Genomic DNA, 24,091 nt, shown 5'->3' on the forward strand with positions numbered 1-24,091 from the left:
GCTCTAGGGGCTAGTGGAATCTAGGGATATGGGGAGAAAGCAGGCACGGGTTATTGATTGGGGACGATCAGCCATGATCACAATGAATGGCGGTGCTGGCTCGAAGGGCCGAATGGCCTCCTCCTGCACCTATTTTCTATGTTGTTTAGCAGCCTTGCGTGTGGCACCTTTCAAAGGCCTTCTGAAAATCCAAGTAAAAAAACATCCACTGACTTTGTCTACCCTGCTCATTACTTCCTCAGATACGTGAAGATTCTACTATCACTTTCCAGTGGTTGCCATGTACTTTACAATGGAGGAGGCCAAGGCAAATAACACATTTCCTGGAAAATCCCCTTTCAATGAATAATGTATAATGTACTTTCCTGCTCTATTCTAATGTCAGAGGATGTAAATCTGGTAGTTTTAATTTGGAAATATACCTACAGGTAGAGGCCTAACTTACCAACATGTTGCCAAAGTATATAAACTCTGGACTGACCGATCTGATTATTTTTTTTTCCCTAAAATCTCTTATTTGGATTCCATTGGTGCCGGTTTGAAACTTTTCAGGGAGTAAAAGTTGGTGTCTATTTTAACGTTTAAGAGGTATAGTGAAATAACAGAAATATTTAGACCAGCTAATTTAAGGCCTGGTGATGGTACTGCTGTGATGTCACTGGGGTGCAAATCTAGCCGAGAGGCAAAGGCTTCAAGAAAAATATTGCATTTTGTGTTTAAGATTAATGAATCTAACAGCTTGACGTTCTCATAATGAAATTACTCTCTCTTACTAAATTGTGGGAAAGACATGGTGTGCAATAGGAAATGGGCAGGTTACGTAAATGTGCATTATGTAAGATGGCGTACACATTGAGGAAGTCTATGGTTATGCATTTTAGTGGCAAGAATAGAAAAGCAATATACTACTTAATCAACATTAGAGTTTTAGGACAGTAGATGGAACATTTAGGGAGTGGGTACATGGGTTTAAAACAAGCGCACCAGAGAACAGACCATAAAGCTAAAGGAGAAAAATCAATTGCATTGCCTCATCAGATTGTGTAATTAATTTATTACCTTGCAATTGAATTAATATGGCACTTTTTTGATCAATAAAATTTTTATTCAAAGGATAACAATATTTTATAGCTAATTTTGCAATTTATTGTACGTCATCCTTTATTCTCATTGTCTTTGTGTAAACTCTTTTTCTTCTATTGTAAATTATTGTTATAGTGCATAATGAGTTGGAATTTGGCTCAGTTGGAAGCATCTGATTCTGTTGGGTCATGGGTCAAACCTGGCTTGGAGATTTCTACATAATCCACTGCCAATTTCCTATTATACTGACAGTGCTGTATTGTTGGAGCCTTTCATATGAAATCTGAAATCAAAACCATGGACTAAGTCACACAGGGAGTTCTCCCAGCGAATATCAACAGGTGGATCATGCTCAACCCAGCCATGTGTGCCTCTCATCCATCTCTCGTGAATAATTACCCATGATTACATTAATCTTTGGCACCTTCAGGATTCCCAGTGTCCTGCAGCACTGACTGACCTGGCTGTTTTGCAGTTGGAAAAAGTTTAAAATGCTTCATTTGGAACGACATTCGCTAGTGGAAATGGATTTAAAACTGATATTGAAATTTTAAATACAAACAAACCACAGCCCTTTCGGTGAAGGTCTTCAAATGAATGGGGTGATATGAGGTGCACCAGTTATGGCTGGTAATGAATCTCGTGCACATACCTGATAATTGGAGCATGCTACTCTGGTTCCCCAAAGAACATCCATCTGAAGAGCAGCATTATGTAGCACAATAGAGACTCCTCAACCAGTGTCCAACATGTTGTCTTTTTTTATAAACACAGGGCTGCCAACATTCCAACATTGGGTGAGAGTTGGGAGTGAGAAATTGCTAGAGACCAAGCCCGAGGGAGCATAGCTGGGTGGGGGGGGGGGTGTACAACTCCCATTGGTATGAAACATTTGCATTTTTCAGCTTGAAATTGTGCAATATGGTGCATACTGCAGCAAGTCTTTTAACTTACACTTGAATACAATACATATGCTTTAAATTGGAGCGTTTTGTGAAAGGGGGGAGGCTGTGCGATCACTGATCACTGGCCTTGGGGGTACCCGGTGAGGGAGTGGAGCAACAGAGTGGGGAGAAGGTGTGGAAGAAGGGTGTCCCCCCTCCCAGGGTAGGAACCTTTTGAAATTGGATGTATTCAAATGATGTTTTAGTGCACTGGAGAAGTATGATTTCAATGTTTTTTGTATGAAGTCTTTTTAAGGGGTAACTTTATCCACGCAAAGGGTGATGGGTGTATGGAACAAGCTGCCAGAGGAGGTAGTTGAGGCAGGGAACATCCCAACATTTAAGAAAAAGTTAGACTGATACATGGATAGGACAGGTTTGGAGGTATGGACCAAAAGCAGGTAGCGTAGCTGGACATGTTGGCGGGTGTGGGCAAGTTGCACCGAAGGGCCTGTTTTCACACTGTATCACTCTATGACTACATTATACCTCCACCATGCATGAATGCTTCAAAATCAAGTGAGCGAGTTTTATTGCCATATACTCAAGCATAGATACATAGAAAATAGGTGCAGGAATAGGCCATTCGGCCCTTCGAGCCAGCATTGCTATTCAATATGATCATGGCTATTCATCTAAAATCAGTACCTGTTTTTTCCCCATATCCCTTGATGTCGTTAGCCCCAAGAACTAAATGTAACTCTCTCTTGAAAACATCTAGTGAATTGGCCTGCACTGCCTTCTGTGGCAGAGAATTCCACAGATTCACAACTCTCTACGTGAAGAAAGTTTGTTCTCATCTCAGTCCTAACTGGCCCCCCCTTTGTTCTTAAACTGTGACCCATGGTTCTGAATGCCCCCAACATCGGGAACATTTTTTCTGCATTTATAGTAAGTGAAAATCTAGCAGGCAAGCAGGATGCTTTCACCAACCACCCCCATTTGAAGTCCACTATCTTCCACCGTATTTGAAGTCCACAGTGCTTCCACCGTATCTACCCAGCAGACATTGGTTGTCTTCCCCCTCTCCCTCTTCTCTCTCTCCATTCACTCTCTCTCCCCCTCTCTCTGTCCCCCCCCCCCCCCCCCCCCCCCCCCCCCCCTCCCCCTCTCCCCTTCCCTGTCTCCTTCCCCTCTCTCTCTCCCTCCCTCGACCTCCCTTTGAGAGTCTGTCCCTCTCGCGGCAGCGGAGCTTCCGACAGCTCCGCAGCCCGGGACACTCGCACTGTCCGGAGTGCTCCATGGCCAGAGCTGCAGCGAGCGACTCGCAGCGCCGCAAACACTCGACAGCACCGCAAACACTCGAAAGTCCCGGCTCCCCGCATCTGTTCCCGCCGCTGGTTCTACTCCCATCCCTCCCGCAGCCCCTGCTCTCCAACAACCGCGGACATTGCAGTTTATCCGAGTTTTGAAATTTTCGTTGATCACAAAATTTCTCACCACTGAGCGTGAGAAATGTCTGATGAGCGTGAGGGCGTGAGAGTTTGCTTGAGGGCGTGAGTTTCACGCTCAAAGCGTGAGAGTTGGCAGCCCTGGAAACAGCAACTTCGGTTCCTTGTTTCAACAAAACACATAGTCCTTATCTGATTGCTGTTTGACCTTGCTTTGTGTACCTGTGACTGCCATGTTCTTACTTCATGGCTGTGCTGACGCTTAAACCTAATTCATTGTCTGTGAGGTCAACAAGGCACGATGTGAATGCAGAGGGGTTTTTCAGATACTGTTGTGATACTTAGCCCAGGGTTTTCCTGTTTTGCTCGGGGTCTTGTCTAAAGTCATCGTTTGCACTGATGCCTTGGACTTCAGAAGCATCTTTTGAGCAGCTGCTGTCAGAGTTTTGACTCGTCTGTTTGGTTAACAAATCTGTCTGCTTTCCACCTCCTCATCTATCGTTCCCGCCCCCCCCCCCTTCCCAATAAAAAAAAACACTCAAAGTCATTCAATAAGAGAAGCTTCCAGTGTTTTCCCTTTTTTTAAGTCAATGTGGAATGCACCTGTTAATTTACTTTGAAAGGTACTGTGCTTCCTCTTTGGTCCTGAGGGGGAATCAAGAACCACCATTGTTTCCAGCTTTCGAACAGTTTACTGTCAGCAATCCAATAACTTGGGACTTTAAAATACCATTAAAAGCTTCATTGTCATGCACAATTTTGAGATTCGTGAAACGGAAGTTATTGGGAGACATCTTGCCTAATGGTTCTGGAATTTTGTTCTAACTTTCCAGTAGTCCTCCTCGTTTGCAGTTGTATTTCACAGCTGCACTGTGTACATATGTTTCTTGCATTACGAAAGTGATTAGATTTCATTGGCTGAAGCACCTCGCACTCCAGAGAATGTGAGATGTTCGATGTGCATGCAAATTATTTTTGAGTGTGGTGTGCAGCTTTTAAACTATATTTCCGTGCCTTATTTACACAGTTCCGTGCTTTGGCACCAATGTACTACCGTGGGTCAGCTGCTGCAATCATTGTGTATGATATCACAAAAGAGGTGAGTGGTTATGGTTGGTAGGTGCTTCTCTCCAGAAAGGAGAATTATTTTCATGAGGAATATTCAGTATTTCTCAAGATCAAATAAGATTTGGTATTTTAAAGATGCTCTTTTCTGACCATGTGAATTTAAATACTGATCTGGTTCCATCAATCAAGTTTAATTTTGTTTCCTCAATCAGCTCTTTTGTTGCATTTGGAGTGGATAGTTCGTTCAATGTTTATGACATGATTGATGTAGATCAGTCATGGAAATAGTTCGGGATCATTTTGATTCCGTTAATATGTTTTGTTTTGGGTAAACAAGGCTGCAGCGTCTACAGTGTAGAAATGTAATATGAGCAATGGTTCAATCGCAATTCTACCATATAAGGAACGTAAATAAATAAGCTGCACACGTGGAACTGAGGTTTTACCTACCTTTGCCATGTTGGAACTTGCTGAGCTTTCAAAATGTGTAGGACTGAAGAAGGGTCTCGACCCGAAACATCACCCATTCCTTCTCTCCAGAGCTGAGTTACTCTAGCAATCTGTGTCTACCTTGCTGAGCTTTCAGTTTAGTCCCTGCTGGTCCTACTTAATTGAAGAAGGGTTTTGGCCCGAAACGTTGCCTATCTCTTTCGTTCCATAGATGCTGCTGCACCCGCTGAGTTTCTCCAGCATTTTTGTGTACCTACTTAATTGATCCTTCCCTGGTTGAAATCCTTTGCTTTCACTAGATGAGAAATATCGAACTTGCAGAGAAACTGGATAAGTTCTTGGAAAAATGAAGTTCTGCTGGTTGGAAAGAAAATCATTAAAATTCATGCGGCTCGGTGTGATTTGATTTTCATTGAAGCCAACTATCAAGTTTTCAACTTTCCATGCGTTATCCATACGGAGATCAAGCCAAGGATATGGAGCAAATTGAACTGTGCCCCTTGTAAAAAGGAAGTGCATGAATATGTGAGGCTGTTGTAACCAAGTGCTTGGCAACATATGGCTAGTTAAGGGTTGTTGGTGTAGCCAAAACAATTTCAAAATGGTGTAGTGAAACAGATTGTCTGCTTTATTGATAAGAGGCGCTTTTCAAGTGGTTTGCGGTGTAATTATTTTCCGCCACTTGTTTTGGTTATGCATTTTGCAGGAGACGTTGCAAACGCTGAAGAACTGGGTGAAAGAACTGCGACAGCATGGACCCCCAAATATAGTAGTAGCAATTGCAGGAAACAAATGTGATCTTACAGATGCCAGGTATGTTGCATAATGTTAAAATTGTTAAGTGTTAACAGTTCTGTTTAATTTTAGCAGTCAACTTTTTGTAATTTAAAAGACAGGTAGTGTAAATTAGGAGTTTATTTAGTTACAAAGAAACAGCATAGAAATAGGTCTTTCCTTTTGGGCGGCACTGGTGCAGCGGTAGAGTTGCTGCATTATTGCACCAAAGACCCGGGTTTGATCCTGACTCTGGGTTCTGTCTGTACGGAGTTTGTACGTTCTCCCTGTGATCACATGGGTTTTCACGGGTGTTCTAGTTTCCTCCCACACTCCGAGGATGCGCAGGTTTGTAGGTTAATTGGCTTTTGTAAATTGTCTTTATTGTCGATGTAAGATCAAACTAGTTTATGGTGTGATTGCTGATTGGTGCGGACTCGGTGAGCCGAAGGGCCTGTTTCTGCGTTGTATCTCTAACGTCCTTCAACCCACCACCCACACTGACCATCGATCGCCCATTTACACTCGTTCTATGTTACCCAACTTTCTCATCCTCTCCCTATACACTAGGAGCAATTAGCAGGACAATTAACCTATAAACCTGCATGTCTTTGAAGTGTGGGAGGAAACTGGCGCATCCTGAGGAAACCTGCGTGGTCATATGGAAAATGTCACACAGACAACACCTGAGGAACCCACATGGCCCAGGTTTAATTGTTTTGTAATGCACAGATTTAAAGGTTGTAGCAGCTTGAATTGACAGCTTTTGAAGCAACATTCTGGACTTCATTATCTTAACTAGTTGTGTGTGCCATTTTTAACTTCTTAAACGTCTCTCCTTAAACTTGTATTTTATGGACTTTTGTGTTTGGAGTTCATTGTAAATTTTCATTTTGTACCTTAATGAAATGTTAGTGGAAGTCATTACTAAGTGAACAGCCAATCCTATATATTTTCCAAAGGTGTGATTACTTTAGTTAATTTGAAGGTTTTTCTCACAATATTTTGAAACACACACATACACACACACACACACACACACACACACACACACACACACACACACACACACACACACACACACACACACACACACACACACACACACACACACACAGTGTAATAATACCAATAATAATCAATAGAAGTTCAGAGCTTATTTGAGATTGTAGTGTTTAATACTGATGGCCTTAGGGAAGAAGCTGTTTCCTGGACGTTACAGTTTTCAGACTCCTGTACCATCTTCCCGATGGCGGTGTGGATGTGTTTCATTGTTCTATCTGGGATACATGACAATAAAATTCTCTTGACTCTCTAGATGGTAAGCAAAATGTAGTGCTTCGAGGTTTTTGTTGTGGTAGGAGTTGATATGCACCATAACCAACCTCTCAAAGCACTTCATCACTACAGACGTTAATGCCACTGGTCGATAGTCGTTCCTTATCTATACACCCCTGACATCAGTCTGAAGAAGAGTAACGATCCGAATGTCACCCATTCCTTCTCTCCAGAGATGCTGCCTGTCCCAGCATTTTGTGTCTATCTTCAAGGGAAGAGAGGTGTCGGATATGGAGATAGTCCATGAAATTTGCGGGTGGAAGTTGGCGGTAAAGTTAATGAAATCAACAAATTCTGCTCGGGTGCAGGATTACTTAATACTATTTAATGATGCCATTTACTTTCTGGTACCAAATGCTCCTGAAAACCCTCCACTCGATTATTTTGGAAACCTCGCCACTAAATGCTTTTGTTTGAAAGTCACAAAACCACTGCTACAATTGAAAAGATGACAATTATAGAAATGGAATAAAAACAGCTTAGCAGAAATGTTAGCCATAATACTGTTAACAATTTGGAATGCTGTTCAGTAGTGAGTTTTCAGGCTCCCCCGAGTCTCATTTGCTAGTTATTCTACCTGCTGTGTGTAGGATAAGGTCGTAAATGGCTTTTGCCCATGCAGATCTGATGATCAATGTGGTCACAGTTTGATATGTAATGCACTTCTCTGTAGAAGTGCAACTTCCTTTCATCTTAGTGCTGTACAGGCTCCAAATTACTGTTAATGATCTCTGTGGAGAAGGATCTGTGATTGCAGCATTAAAACTGAATGCAGTCAAGCATATGATGTGCTTTTGGTCACCCTTTGATAATCTAGAGAAAATGTCACTGGGGAATGGATTTATTGGCTTTCTTTGTGCTTCTTCATTATCAATGAGAAATGTCTATCTCATTGACTGGTCAAAAGCCAAGAGGCAGATTTAATCAGGTTTCCCATTCAATAAGTTAATATGGATGAGTTCCATGTGCTGCCTTGCTATTCTGCTGAAGTAGATCTTTACTGAATTGAACAAACCAAGCACAACATTTTGATATTTACTGCAGGGAGGTACTTGAAAAGGATGCCAAGGACTATGCAGATTCCATTCATGCAGTCTTTGTGGAAACCAGTGCCAAAAATGCAATTAACGTCAATGAGCTGTTTGCAGAAATCAGTGAGTATGGCCTCTATTATTTGAAGTATTCACTAGTTTCCTGTATCTGGGCACGTTTATTTGGGGTTTTTTTTTGCTCTGTCTTGCCACGAGGTCTGAAAATTAGTGGACGTCAGCAGTACTTCCCCGGTGTAGTACTGATTCCCTCGATTTCCTTAATATTAAAATGTCTGTTCATGGCTTGAATATATTCGGCAACTGAGCCTCCACAATCGTCTTGTTTAGAAATACTGCATGGAAACAGGCCCTTCAGCCCGCTCTAGACCACATCAACCATTGAACCCCACCCATTCATACGTTCTATGTTATCCCACTCTCTCATCCACTTGCCATTTGCCATATTACAGAGGTCAATTAACTAATGGAAATTGTAATTAATGTATTAGCATAATAACATTCAAAGAATTTAAAAACACACTGTGGCGGCACCCAGTGGTTGGGCCACTAGCTACACGAACCCTCGGCAATCGGTCACGTGACTGGGCAATGGCAGGGAGGAGTTGTCACGGGGCACAGGGGTGTGTCCTGGGATATATAACGAACCCTGGGACAACTCTCTCTCTCTCTCTATCTTACTTTGAGCTGACCAGCTCCCTTCTCTCTAGTGGTGAGTGTCCTTCCACCTCGGCACGAGCTCAGCTCAAGCCCATGAGGCAACAGCCTCGCAGCAGCAACAACAACTTTGTTAGAGGACCAACGTGCATGTATAACACACCTTTTATGCCTGAGTAAAGTAACCCATTTGTTCACCACGTTTGGTGCCTCTACAATACAAAGAATTTGATTTGCCATGCAGTCATATTAAAAAACCAACAAGACACACAACTACATAAAAATTAACATAAGCATCTACCACAGCGTACTGTGATGGAAGGCAATAACGTATTATCATCTTACCTCTTCTCCCACAGTCGGGGCAGTCGAACCATCTGCAGTCTGGGCGATCGTAGCTCCCGCAGCTGGCGATAGAAGCTCCCAAATCGGGGCAGTCGAAGCCCCCGCAGTTGGAGCTCCCAGAGTCTATCCCTAACCAAGGCAACGCGAGCCCCATGATATTATGTCCGCAGGCTCCCGCGGTTGAAGCTCCCAAAGTCGTTCCCCAGCAAAGGGACCGCCAGCTCCACGATGTTAGGCCGCAGTGTCATACAGAAAACGTCACATCTCCATCGAGGAAATAAATTGTTTAAAGTTTTCCCCCCACTCCCCCCCCCCCCCCCCCCCCCCCCCAAAAGGCAAAGCTAAAGATACACTAAAACACAAATTTAACAACAGACTAAAAACAACAAAAGAAGAAGAGGATGGGACAGACTGTTGGCGAGGCTGCCATCGTACGGATGTGAGGGGTGGCGGGGAAAACAGGGAGAAATGCAACCTCCATACAAACAGTACCTGAGGTTAGGAATGAACCTAGGTCCTTGGCATTATGAGACAGCAGATCTCCCAGCTGTGCTTGTGTAATGAATTCCAAAGGTTCATCACTTTGTGAGTGAAGAACCATCTCAATTTCTAATTTGATAGTGTTTCCTGGTTCTAAATGATCTGACCAGGGGAAGTATCAATTCTACAGCCATCTCGTCAAACTCCATCCAAGCTTTGTATGTTTCAATGATTTAAACCCTGTCCGCATATTCTTTTCCTCCTAAAATGAACCTTCTGTTGCAGGAATCGATCCAGTCTACTTTGGCTGCATTCTTTTTATCCCAAGTATGTGCTTTGGTAAAAAAGATCAAACCTATGTATGATATTCCCTAGGTTTACTGTCATTGCCTCCCTCTTCATCCTCCCCCATCCAAGCTGAAGCTCTCTGGTTCTACGGGGGTCTTAAAACCCAAATGCCTTGGGTGGCAGTCTGAAGAAGGGTTTCGGCCTGAAACGTTGCCTATTTCCTTCGCCCCATAGATGCTGCTGCACCCGCTGAGTTTCTCCAGCATTTTTGTGTGCCTTGGGTGACTGCCAGTTGGGATCTAAATAACTTACTCCATTCTGACTGAAGTTTCACTACACAGCTATAAACCTGCAAGCCTCTCCTTTGTGAAATAATGAGGAAGCCCATTTGCATTTCCTTCAGCATTCCAAGGATTATGTAAACAAAAATAACTAACTTTTTACCACTCACATTATTCACAAGATTTGAATTTTGAGAAAACCAAACATGTGACACATTTATTTTGATATTTTATTTGTGGACGGTGGATTTATGTGCAATCATGGTGGACTCGACATAGATTTGTTCCATTTGCCTTTTAACACCTGGTTGTGTTATTGAGGAGCAAGCTCTAATGAATGCTTGAAAGCTATAATCTTGCACTGATTCGACAGTAAATATCTGTTCCCACTGTCATTTGGCAAACAGTGGCATTAAAAAAAAATTTAAGGTGAAGATTATAATTGATTGAAGTTTTAAACAACAAATTGATTTTTAAAATACCTAGAATTGTTTTGATTTCTCTTGCCCTCTTCTTTTAGGTCGCCGGATTCCTTCAACAGCTGTCAATCCAGGAGCAAACAAAGGATTCAAGTTGAGGAGACCACCCACTGACACAAGTCGCAGTTGTTGTTGACCATTCTGGAAGGTCGAACTGACTTGGCATGCACATACCAGAAGATTGAGGGATTCCATCCCATATAAAATGATTGCTCCAGCATTCAGCTTTTCTGCTGTGCTATCCGTGATGGAGGAACAATCACTGCTCATAACTATGTCTCATTCTTCAACTAAAGTGCTTTACGCGACTCCTTGGCAAGCGCCTTGTCGACGGCTTGAGTTTTCCTCCCCAAAATGCCCAAGCAAAGACACCATTGATCCAGGGAATGCTTGAATGATGTTCAAGAGCTGTCTGATGCATAGGTGCAAGAGAAAACTTTATCTTCTCCATTCATGTAAATAGATCAAACTAATTACACAACTAAAGGGAAAATGATGCACTTTTTGTTTAGATGGTTTTGTAACCAAGAATCCGACTTCATTGAAGATGCACTTTGCAGCACCCTGCCCAGATGGAATTGTCTGAAGCGATTTCCTCATGAAAACATATCAAACTCTTTTATTCACATAACCACTCCAACAAGATTCCAACAAGAGGAGCCTGATCCATGTGTCTCACCAAGACAGCAGTTCAGACTACAGATTATGACAATTTGACTTTCAGCTCTTGGGATTGAAAGGATTTGAATACATTCAACTCCCTCTGAAACAGTTTATCCTCTGCAAGTAGCAACACCATGTGAGTTGGTGGTTACTGCTGTTCCTAAGTGCTTGGGCGTCAGCCAAAATGACTAGTCTGAAGAAGGGTCTCGACCCAAAACATCACCTATTCCTTTTCTCCAGAGATGCTGTCTGACCCGCTGAATTACTCCAGCTTCAGCCAAAATTACTACTTCTGTTATGTGGTGAAAAGTTGAGAATGGCTTTTGCTCCACTCGTGGCTGATACAATAAGTGTACCATGGCTACTGCCAGGTTTGATCGCCTATCTATACCTTTACTTGCTTTGAGCTAGGTAAGGGATTTTATAGTTGATGAGGAAGTAGAAAAGAATCTACCATCCATGTTCCCAATTATTATCTGTTGATTGCCTGCGGAGAATGCATGCATGTGTGTGACGGGTGAGAACATGCTGATCGCTGCTTATGGTCAAATGACCCCCCCCCCCCCCCCCCCCAAAGCCTTGCGCATGAACGATGGCTAGTTGGTTTCATAACATTGTTCCCAAGTGAGAGATAACACATTCAGAAGGATCAGGTGGCACAGTTGGCAACAATTATCTATGTATATAGAAGTAACCTATGTCCATGGAATTAGTTTTGATTCTTCAGTTCAATGACATAGATTCAAATATATTTTAAACCCAAGGCTACATAGTGAGGAAGGGAGTGAACGTTTGCGCAGCTTCTAAAAGCAATTCCCTCAATTACTTGTATTCTTCAGTTGGATGAAGTAAATGGTGTGCATTGTTTCTGCTGTCCAGTCCGGGTATTAGTGTGTCTGCAGACCACATTTAAGCTAATGTTATGGGAGCTTTAACAAGTATAAATTGGAGCACTAGTACCGTAAATTTTAAAGGAAGAGCGATATTAACACTAGCTTCCTTGGTCATCCTGATTTCACCACTTAAAGATGAAGCTATTTGATGGCCGGACCTTGTTGGTCTTCACACTTAATGTGGATGCTCAAGGAACTGCAGATGCTGGAATCTTGAGCAAAACGAGAAAAAACGTTGCAGCATCAATGGAGGGAATATACAGACAATGTTTGAGGTTAAAACGCTTCTTCCGACTCATCTTGGAAAGAAGGGTTCCAACCTGATATATCGTGTCTAGTCCCTCCAGGGTGCTGCCCTAATCCACTGAGTTTCTCCAGCACTTTTTTTTTTCCCCCAACTAATGGTCTCCTTTTAATATCAGCAAAGCAATTTGATTTTTGTGGAATAATCCAAATCAGTCTTGAATAAATTGAATGAATGCTTCTCGGGTTGGGCTCTTCAGAAGAGCTTCTCAGCACCATTTAACTGGAGTTGACCATCGGCCAACTACTCAGGCGATGGAGCTTTTCTGCGAGTTAACCACAGAATATTCTTTCCATTGCCTAGCATTTTGGCTTCTTCCACCAGAGATATTGTCTTTAGGTTATATGTGGTTTGTATGAAATTTCCAGACCTGGTTTATGTGATTTCAGTCATGTAGAAAACAAACACAAAAGAGTCAAAATGGTTGAGAAGTATGCTATTTTGCATTAATAATTTTGAAGTCCTGTTAGCTCAAGTAGAGATATGTTAGTCTAATGGAAATTAGCCCAGCCTGACCTAACGTTATCTTTTAAATGTGGATCTTTTTTTCTTTTGACAAACTTTATTTGTATGCCATACAGTAGACTAATGTTTGTTAGAAGTTCGCAGTAGGGATTGTCATGCGCAGAGGAAGATGGACAGCAATACAAAATGGAGTAGGTGAGGTCAGGTATGCTGCCATGTGGTTTTTATCTTCTGAATTTTGCCGAGAATAAGAAAATTAGGGTAAAAGGTTATGGCACACAGCTCCAGTTCTCTGTCTTGTGGTCATACTTCTGCATTCATGCAAATGGCCCCTGTTGGCAAGGTTTCTTCAGTCCTGTTTCTGCTAAAGTCCATTGTAACAAGTTGTTTGGATGGCAATTCAGGTACATACTTTCCAGTACATCTCTGTTATTTGCATGCGGTCTGAGTTTGTATCTCAAGCCGGCTTTAGAAATAAGGATTTTCTAGTGGCTTTAAAGATCTTGGGATGCCCTAAAGAGATTTACAACCAGTAAAGTGTAAATTGTTGATCATGTGGCAGCCAATTTGCAATAATCTACTGCAAGAAAATTAAGTGATTTGTGGTATACATTGAGGGATAACTATTGGCCAAGATTTTTAAATTTCCACACTTCCCTTCTCTCCAATAATTATTTATTAGAATAATGCCAATGACTTCTTTCATCTGAAGAATACTACCAGCACTTTCTCAGTACTACATTGAAATTTCAGCCTGTATCTGCAACTATCTTCCTTAGTGTGAAGTATAGTACTAATGGTTGTAATATTTTCCCATTGTTACTCCATATCATCCTTGGTTAAATGCCATCTTGATGTCAATGGCAGTCGCTCTACCTTGGTTGTGAGATCTCGAGCTGAGTGATCCTGGTGATAATCAGACGCTACATTGCCAAGAACAGTTTCAGCACTTTGAGAATAGACTAGTGAGGTGACAGGCAGTTGGATTTAATTTGTTTTGCTTCCGACCTGGATAATTTTCTACGTTGTATAGTAAATGTCATTTCTCACCGCAATGGAAAAGCTTGTCGAGGGCCACGGTTAGATTTGGAGTGCAGGTCTTTACTACAACTGGAAAGTTGTCTAGGTCTGGAGCCTTTGTCAGGCAGTGTCAGCTCTTTGAATCTTGTGGATAATATTGATAATATGCAGGTCTAATTTTAATTGATTTGTTTCCTCGTGAGAGAATAACAGGAGCAGATGACGGGTTTTGAGGGCCACATTCTTCCCATTTCATCTTCTTTTCTTCCGATCCCTACCACACAGAGAAAACGTACCTGTTCCGTGTGCTTGACAGCCTATATTTTACTTGTACTTTTATTTATATACCTTTAAGTTTGAAACACAATTATGAAGATGAGGTCTGTTTCTCTCTCTGTTGCTTGACTTTTTTCATCAGGAAGTGAAGGTTGTCCTTCACTTCCATTCTTGAACACCACTTGCATTTTGACGTGACTAGTGCAGAGATTTTCATGTAAAAGAAATAAAACAAACTGGAGGTTCCCGGAGGTTGCAGGTGGTTGCCAGAGGTTGCAGGTAGGGAGACTGACAAAAACTTCCGGGAACCGCACGGAAACCTCGGGTGGGGCGCAAAGTCTCCAGAGGTTTCCGTTCAGGTTTCCTAAGTGGGACAGGTGCAATGTGCGGGGATTGCTGATGGGTGCAGACTTGGTGGACCGAAGTATGTAGCTTTGCGCTGTATCTCTCAACTAAACTGAAATAAATTCAGTTTGTCAAAAAGATCAGTAAAGCTCTGGCCTGGCTCACAAAATACACCTGCAGCGCTAACATTCAAACTGACCAGACACAGTTACATTTCATGTCTTACTTAATAACTGCATTGCAATCTTTTTGAGATGGATAGCAACCTGACTTCCACGTTAAACACAAAACATTGACTGTTCCTTTTTCTGCACAAAAATATTGTAGTGAGACGGACCTTTTGACGGCATTTTGATGCAAGTCATGATTTTAAAAGCAGAAACTCAAAACATCAGCAAGTTCCTGGTGCAGGTTTCAAGTTGCAAGGGCTTCACTTTGTCATGCAGTGTGTGCACAATGTTTGTGAAGTGGTTTCAGCTATCCAGTTTCTAAACCTGTATGACCATCCAACATAGAATAGGTTCCAACTGAACAAATCCAAAGCAGGCTTCCTACTACAGTTTGAGTATGGATGTTAACAAATCTGATCCAGTTATATGCATCTTACCTAGCTTGCAAATAATGTTAAATAGCAGTGGTTTATGAAGAGTGCCCAATGCAAGTAGTTAAATGAGCTGCTGCTGGTGATATCCGTTGCTTCTCTTGGTTAACGGGCAAGTGATCAGCAACGCATTGATACTTTCTGACATGTCTGAGATTCAGCAGCAAATACTTTTTTTCTGACCTCTGAGAAACTCTGATACTGTACCACCAAGGTTCTCTGCAAATTTCTCGACCTGGCAATAGAGGTAAACCAATGTTGACATTCTCCCAGGCCACCAACCCCATTGTCCAGGCTCCGATCACACTCACCATGACTGATGGATGGGCAATATGGCCTGCATGCCTGGCGCCAGGCTCCTGAAATCCCAACTGCACAGTGGTCAACTAGTAGAGCTGTTGTCACACAGTTCCGGCCTCCCAGGTTCAATCATGACTTCAGATGGTGTCTGTGGAGTTTGCACAATCTCCCTATGACTGCATGTATTTCCTCCCACACCCAACACTCATGCCATTTGGTAGGTTGATTGGCTATTGTAAATTGCCCCGAGTGTTTTGAGAGTGGTAGAATCTGGTGAGTGTGGAGTTGATGGGCATGTGAGGAAAATGAAATAGGATTGGGACAGAAATATTGTAAATTAGTGTGATGGCTGGTGTAAACTGGGCCAAAGGGTCTGATTCTGTGCTATAATACTCCAATTCCAAGCTCATCCACAGAAAGAGGTTACTAAAACAGAGAACCCACCTTTGGGACATTTTTGAATTCTCCTTGAGAAATGTAATGTTCTCACCAATGGGAATCCCTGGCCAGACCTGATGGGGGTGGAGGCAGAGCATCTGGGAAGGCACTTAAGAGTCGCTGCAACAGGAGCACACATGGCCATGTTCAAATCCCTGTCGGATTCAACCATGTCAGATCCCACGGAGTGGAGTAGAGGCAACTGGCTTTTGTCAGAAGCATCATTTTTCTCTATAACACTCCCAAATGTTCCAATCTAACAAAATGTCTGCTGCTGCTGAGGCACCTGTTCTGCCCAGTTTTATGAGATGATGAAATACATGACACGGTGCTCTTACAGTGCTGGATGTTAATTTTTCTACTTTTTGTTTTGGTGATAGAATCTGTTCTTTCAAATCACATCACTGTTTGTTTCCAAATAATGTGCCTCAAAGTTAAGAAACTAAGATTGGAAATGCTGACATCTGGATCAACATACGATCAGGGTGAGGAACTCGAGGTCGAGCAGGGAAGGGAAAGGAATTGCTGACCTTTTTGGGGTCGAGATCCTACATCAGACAAAGGAGAGGTGAGATAACTGGTATAAAGAGAAGAGGGGTGAGACAGCAGCCAGCAATGATTGGTGAACAGAGGAAGAGTGAAGTGTTGGAGTTGGGGATAGAGACAGGTGGTGGCTTCAGGATCTTTGCTAAAGTTACTGTACACACACACATACACCCCAAACCCAGAGTCTCACCACATATTGAGAACCTTCAAACTCACCAGTTCAATTAGCTCATCTATTAAATTAGATGCTATCTGGTCCACTGAGTTCCTCCAATTGTTCTTTTTGGCTTGCTACATGTTCCAGCATTACAGTCGCTTGTGCCACTTAGAAAGTTCGCTGTGGCAATAAAATTTGCCTTTGACTTGCAATTAAGTATATTTGCATGCTCATGTTCAGCCTCTGCAAGGCTTCAATTGTGCCTGATGTAATCAGTTTACTTTCATACTTGCGCTGTTTGTGGTATCATTGTTGGGCCCTTATGATTGACAAAACAAAATTGCCTTCAGCTTTCTCTTCCCCACCTCACTGTCCCAAGCATCCCTTCCTGGCATCTTCCCACAACCTCGCCTCTCTAAGGCGATCCACTTTCAGTCAGAAAAGCAAATAAATAAATAAAACACTAGACCTGTGCATGAAGAAATGCAAGCAGCCAAAGCTGCTGCAAAGCCTCATCCAGCCAGAAGGTTTGCACCCAGTTTGTACTTGCTGCTGAACAGGGAAGATAGTGAGCCAGGAGCCACGTACATGTTGCACACAGCTTTTCAGGCTCACTGTGCATAGAGTGACACAATGTGGAAACAGGCCATTCGGCCCAACTTGCCCACACCGGCCAACATGTCCCAGCTACACTAGTCCCACCTGCCTGCACTTGGCCCATATCCCTCCAAACCTGGCCTATCCAAGTACTTGTCTAACTCTTAAATGTTGGGATAGTCCCTGCCTCAACGACCTCCTCTGGCAGCTTGTTCCATACACCCACCACCCTTTGTGTGAAAATGTTACCCCTCAGATTTCTATTAAATCTTTTCCCCTTCACCTTAAACCCATGTCCTCTGGTCCTCGATTCACCTACTCTGTGCATCTACCTGATCTATTCCTCTCGTGATTTTATACACTTCTAAGATCACCCCGCTTCCTCTTGGGCTCCAAGGAATAGAGTCTCAGCCTAGTCAACCTCTCCCAATAGCTCGGACCATCTAGTCCTGGCAACATCCTCGTAAATTTTCTCTGTACCCTCTCTAGCAGGATACTGTACCCTCTATTAGAGCATGATGCTGTTGGTGTCGGGGTGGAGTGTCTGAATGAATATTGTGTCCATACACCTAAATATTGAGGTGATACTCTGGATTGTTGTGTGATGCTCTACATTTCTACTTTTGTTCCAAGAAAATGGATACATCTTTCAGCTGTTACAGTTAGACTGAAGAAATGTTTGTTTTCATTTAAACCAATCTATTTTCTTTCATGGTGGCATTGCCAATGAAATAAGTAGCATTTTATCTTTTCATGCTCCCCTGAATACTGTAATACTGTGAAAGTGGCTGAAGGAGATGGTGGGTTTCTGCCGTATGCCCATGATGGAGAATTGTTCTTGTTCATTTCATGGAGAACGCTCCCATCCAGAGACCGCTTCTGATTAGCACTACTTGCAACCTCGCATACAAATCTAGCCTTTCACTCTTATGGTGCTGGAGGAATTCTGTCCCATTAAACCAAGCTCCAGCTGGCCTGACGGATAAAAAGTATCCCCTAGCATATTCTGAGCAAGTTTTTATTCCTCCAGTGTCCTTGTAAACAATTATGCTTTGGTCAATATTAATAAAACATTGTCTGATCGTTATCACTTTTTCATTTGTGGTACCTTGCCCTAATTGGCTGCTACATATCTAACCTTGAAACGGTGATTACATCTGACATACTTCAGTGATGAGAAGATGCTTTGGGCTCAGAGATATAAAATGTGCTTTCTTAATACGTCTTTTTACAGGTCAAAACCCCCTCCGGACTCCGCCCAAGATTGACAGCATTTTGATTTGTACTGCTGTATGGTTTTTAGTTCAAGGAAATACTGTAGATAATTGATGCCATCAACTAACATGCTAAATTGAATAATGACGTCAGCATTGATACAATTCAAGCCCACAGTTCAGTTTGTTCTAATGCATGAGATGTTATTTGCCATGAAGGATTTTTTTGCTCAGCTTATCTGATGGGTAGGAATAAACGGGCTGGTCCCAAATTAGGATTGTTTAATCAATTATTACCTACATAATAACATCAGAAAAAAAATGTATAACTTGTTTAACTATTAATATTTGTAATACTGAAGTATATTTCCCATATTTTAGTTTGTAACTGGTAGATTAGGTTAACACACCAATATCGAATCACTTAAAGCGGGAGCTAATAATTCCTAAAATCACTACATGATCCATGATGTGTTTTCTAATGTGCAAGAGAAAGTTGTATGCAGTTTCTTAATAAACTTAATAATTTTTTGTTTGTGTGGCGATCTTTGATGTCCTGTTTTACCATGTAATGCAGAATACCACTAGTACTCAATCTGGACTAGCATTGGACTAATCATCCAGAGGTGATACACAGCTGCATTTCAATTCCAGTCGACTTTAATTGTGATGCAGGAACAGTGAAAATCTTGCTACAGCATCACAGCCATGTAGATTCAGACAACATAGAAAAACATCAATTGTACGTGCAACGCGCGCACACACACACACGCACATACACACACACGAAAAGAAAAAATACTATTTTTCTGCACAAAAGCAGGACAATCGGGTCGATGGTGGTGCAAATTCATCGTGTTCCTTTGCCGTGGTAGGATTAGGGGTGTGTGGGTCAATTGAATAACTGATGGTTGTCGGAAAGTAGCTGTATTTGAACTTGCTGCTGTGGGACTTCAGGCTACCGTACCTCCTGCCCAACAGTAGCAGTGAGAATGGTGGGGATCCTCGATGAGAAACACCACCACCTTGTGGCGGCACCCTCGTGTAGATGCTTTAGAAGGTGGGAATGGCCAGCCCTGGGAATGGCCAGGCTGAAACCCCCACTCTCTGCAGCCTTGAGTCCCTGTATTCCTCTTCTTTGAGTTGCTGTACCGCTTCATGATGCAACCACTCAAGATATTATGGGCTTATTTAAAAGTACCTGTCCCCATCCCAAAGGCATCTGTTTCTTGTTCAGCCATTGATATGGCACGGGTGAGATAGAATATGAAACGGAGCTAGTCAAATAGTCGTGACCTTGGGTTTGTAATGCCATGCAGTTTACTGTAGAAAGTTGTTTTATTTCTGCACTGATTTGATATCAGGCTTTAGTTCTGGATGTATTTTGAACAAGTCCATAACCAATTAAGATAAGTTTCAATTTGTGTTCACTGGACTAACATTGCAAAGCTGTTTATTACTTTTGAACTGATCCAACCTATATAGCACTCTGCATTCTGTACTTCAGCTTTGATTATCTCCACCCGTACTCATCAAACAGTCCCTCCACCTGGATCCACCCATCACTTGCCATCTCATGGCCCCCACCTTTCCCTCATCTCTTTCTACCAGCTCTCTCCATTCAACACATCAGTCTGAAAGAGGCGCAACCTGAAATGCAGTCTACCCATTTCCCTCCAATGATGCCTTTTTTTATTACTGTATTTCAAATGCACAAGCTGATAACTGATCATTAAAGTTGGTAGACAGCAATGCTGGAGAAACTCAGCATGTGAGGCAGCATCTATGGAGCGAATGAATAGGTGACGTTTCGGGTCGAGACCCTTCTTCAGACTGATGTGAGGGTGGGGGGGCGGGAAGAAGAATGGAAGAGGCGGAGACAGTGGGCTGTGGGAGAGCTGGTAGTTCAAAAAAGGCTGCATTCTAACATTTTGTATGATAGGAATACAAGAAAAAGACCATTCAGTCCCTTTGGCTTTCTCTGCCATTCGGCAAGATTTTCTGAACTTGTACATCAGTGCCACCTTCATGTACTGACTGCCATGAGTTTTGATGCTTTAAATATCTAAAAATCTCTCGTACATATTCAGTGACGAAGCCTCTGCAGCCCCCTTGAATACAGTTGACTACTAAATAATCACTTATGTAATGTATCAATCTGATTTATTTATTTTTCCCCACAGAACTGCTTTTGCTGCCTTTCCAGCTTTGACATAATGTTAGGAACTCCAAATTCATAGCCTGAATAAAATTTGATTCTTCAGCTCCGAAATCAAGTGGTCCCACCGATCTCAACTTCCACAACGTTTCTGTTTGAAGAACATCCTTTCACCCTCATCTCTGAACGCATTCTTCTCAATTGAAATTAGAATCCAGTTTATCTTGCCTGGTGCTTTATCGAAGAGCCATTAAAAGATTCACAGGAAGCATGGACCACTGCATTTCTTTTATCAATATAATTGTTTTCCAGATTTTGTGTAGGCCTGGTGATATGGTAGGTATGCGTACTTTGAAGTTATTCAATTCAATTCAAATTTAATGTCATTGCACAAATACGAGTATGGGTACAACGAAATGCAGTTTAGCGTTAGTCCATAGTATAGTGCAATATAGAAATAAAAATAAAAATACAGAATAATCAAACAATAATCGAACAATGTGGACGGAGAGACTGGAGAAGTCTATCGGCGGGACTCCGAGTTCAGCAATGTGATGGTATTATTGTAGAAGCTGTTCCTCATCCTACTGGTACGAGACCTGAGGCTCCTGTACCGCCTCCCTGATGTGAGGAGGGCAAACAGTCCATGGTTGGGGTGGGAGGGGTCTTTAATGATCTTCCCGGCCCGTCTCGGACACCGTTTTCGGTGGAGGGCATCCATTAGATTAGATTAGATTAGATTAGATTCGTTTATTTTCATTCTGTATTGTATTCTATTGTATTGTATTCAAATTTATTGTCATTGTCTCAATTTGAGACAACGAAATGAATTTCCCTTACAGGCAGTATCGTTAAAAAAAATCACAAGAAAAATAATAAAAATAAATAATAAATAAATAATAAAACATATTAAAAATAAAATTGAAATTGAATTAAAAATTTTTTAAAAAAAAGCACAAACACATAAAGTCCACAACATAACATAAATGGCACCCAGGTGAGGATGGCGCCATAGTCCAGCCAGCCTCCCCTCCGTGTTCATCCGTGGTCGGGGCCTTCCGGCCCACACGCCGGGCTGGTGGAACGCCGACGCCGAACCCCGACGGTGAGCAGCCTCCTCCTCAGCGGCCCGGACCTCCTGATTAGCCGCCTCCCGCAGCCGGAGTCTGCAGCTCCTGAGTCCACAGGCCGAGCCGGGCAGAGTCGCAGGATCCCGCGCTGTCCATCAGCGCCGCCCGCGTTGGGAGCTCTGCAAACCGCAGCTCCAGGATGTCGGCAGCAGGTCCAGCACTCCGGGCTCCAGATGGCGACCCCTGGTAAGGCATCGCCAGCCCCGCGATGTTTCAGCGCTGTCCCGCCGTTGCTGGAGCTCCGGTCGATCCCGGCAGGAAAGGCCGCGCCAATCCAGGTAGGTAGGCCGCTGTGGGGGGGGGGGGGGGCAGGGGCGAGGACGCGACTCGAATAATAGTCGCGTCCTCACCAGGAAGCGGCTGAAGGACGGTATCCCCCGCACCGTGCCATCTTTCCCCACATAAAAAACACAAAGAAATACACTTTAACATAACTAAATAAACAAAAAAACAAAAAGATACCGGGCTGTAGGTGGAGGCTGCTGGCACCAGCGCCACCGGAAGTACAATACCTCGTTCGGTCTGAACGAAATTCTGTTTCCCTGCAGTCATACATATAATTTAAAAAAATGACAAAACACATAGTCAACACAAATTTAACATCCACAACAGTGAGTTCACCAAACACCTCCTCACTGTGGTGGAAGGCAAAATCTTAAAGTCTCTGGCTCTTCCCTCTTTGTTCTCCCTCTGCGCCGAGGCGACGGTTCGACGGTGGTCGCTGCCTCGCCACAGCTCAGAGGCCGAGTCAGGTCTCCGCTGCCGCCGCCGCTGCCGCTGCAGGGAGCAGAGCACGGATGATGTGCTGCGCGGTTTTCACCAAGTTATCCACCTAATGATCCGGTTTTGTACCCATATGTGCAGCTGGCGACCTGTTCTTTAATGAGAACTGGGAAGATTCCAGATAATTTTCTGTGGATAATGTGAAAAAAATGTTCAAAGTGAGGGAAAAACTAGAATTTCTCATCAGGAAAACAAAGTGAAAGAGCTTTTCTCAAACTTGAGGGTATTGATCAGAAACTCTTTGTTAGTGAGTAACTGGAATTCAATATATGACAAATAAATAATTTTGGTATCATGTGGAACCAATGTAGAGAATGGAATTGATGGATTTTAGTAGAACTGCTAAAATATTGTGGATATGGGTAAGAATGAGACGGAGACCTCATCAGCAGCTTGAAATCACTAAAGACGCACTAGCCTCCTGTGCTGAATGTCTGGCTTGTTTACCCCAAAATGGCATCAGGTGTTAAATAGTAATCTCCACAAAATATTTTGCAATATTTTGTCTTTGGAAAACTTGGTGCAATAACTTGGCTTGAAAGCACTTATACTACAGAATACTCCCAAGGCATTTCACAGCAAAAAAGCCAAAAGAGGAGGTATGGGCTGACTATGAGTTTGATCAACAAATGGATAAAGTGAAGAGGAAATGGGAGGAAATTCTAAGGTGCAAGACAAGCACAGCCTGTGAAATGCACGGCCATGAAGCCTAGGATAAAAGAAGCCAGAATGTAAGGAATGCAGAACAGGGACAAGGGTATTTGTAGGTCAGAACAAGTCTGAAGAAGGGTCTCGACCAGAAACGTCACCCATTCCTTCTCTCCAGAGATGCTGCCTGTCCTGCTAAGTTACTCCAGCATTTTGTGTCTACATTCGATTTAAACCAGCATCTGCAGTTCTTTCCTACACAAGGCTATTTACTTATAATTGAATCTTTAATGTGTACAGGTGTCCCATACCATTTTGCAAAGATTTACTAAGAACAGATTGTCACATAAGAATTGATAAGTGTGTCAAGTTAGTCATTTAAAGAATTACCTTACAAATCTGTGATGCAAATTTAAAGTGAAGTTCCCGTCAGGGGCAGAGCAATGGGTGGGGTCTGTTGGAAAAAAAAGAGACGGGTTGAATTAACATGGCAATTATTCACAAAACAGAGGATGCATATATTTAAATGATGGGTAGAATAGACAAAAGGTATGGGGAGGTATAACCACTTTTGTGAAAAGCATGGCTATGATTTAGATTAGATTAGATTTTATTTGTTGTCATTTGAACCCAGAAGTTCAAATGAAATTTAGTTTCTGCAGTCATACAAACAAGAAGAAGAACCAAGACACAACGCAATTTACACAAACATCCATCACAGCGAATCTCCTCCTCACTGTGATGGAAGGCAAAGTCTTATCTCTCCCCTGCACTCCCCATTCTCCACCCGATGTCAAAGTCAAAGCCCCCGGCGGGCGATGGTAAATAAGTCCCGCGGCCGTTAAAGCCGCGCCGGGCGATGCAAGGCCGCGCTCCGGGTCTTGATGTTGGAGCCCCCTGCGGGCGCTCGCAAGTCCCGCGGCAAT

The 24,091-nt window shown here is 42.8% G+C and overlaps 1 protein-coding gene across 3 annotated transcripts in view; it reads left to right on the forward strand.

Moving 5' to 3' along the window:
* The window catches only part of rab22a (RAB22A, member RAS oncogene family), a 48,469-nt gene extending 27,194 nt beyond the window's left edge, over positions 1 to 21,275 (forward strand). The window contains exons 4-7 of one of the 3 annotated variants that reach the window (XM_055652029.1): positions 4,446 to 4,517; positions 5,643 to 5,749; positions 8,093 to 8,202; positions 20,630 to 21,275. In XM_055652029.1, the coding sequence (XP_055508004.1) occupies positions 4,446 to 4,517; positions 5,643 to 5,749; positions 8,093 to 8,202; positions 20,630 to 20,658 (318 nt within the window). In that variant the 3' untranslated portion in view covers positions 20,659 to 21,275. Of the gene's footprint in view, positions 1 to 4,445; positions 4,518 to 5,642; positions 5,750 to 8,092; positions 8,203 to 10,668; positions 18,978 to 20,629 lie in introns of those variants that run through there. The other 2 variants (XM_055652028.1, XM_055652027.1) reach the window with 2 other exon arrangements.
* The last annotated feature ends 2,816 nt before the right edge of the window (positions 21,276 to 24,091 follow it).

The sequence above is a fragment of the Leucoraja erinacea genome, chromosome 21 (genome assembly GCF_028641065.1).
Source record: "Leucoraja erinacea ecotype New England chromosome 21, Leri_hhj_1, whole genome shotgun sequence".
Taxonomy (NCBI): Eukaryota; Metazoa; Chordata; class Chondrichthyes; order Rajiformes; family Rajidae; genus Leucoraja; species Leucoraja erinaceus.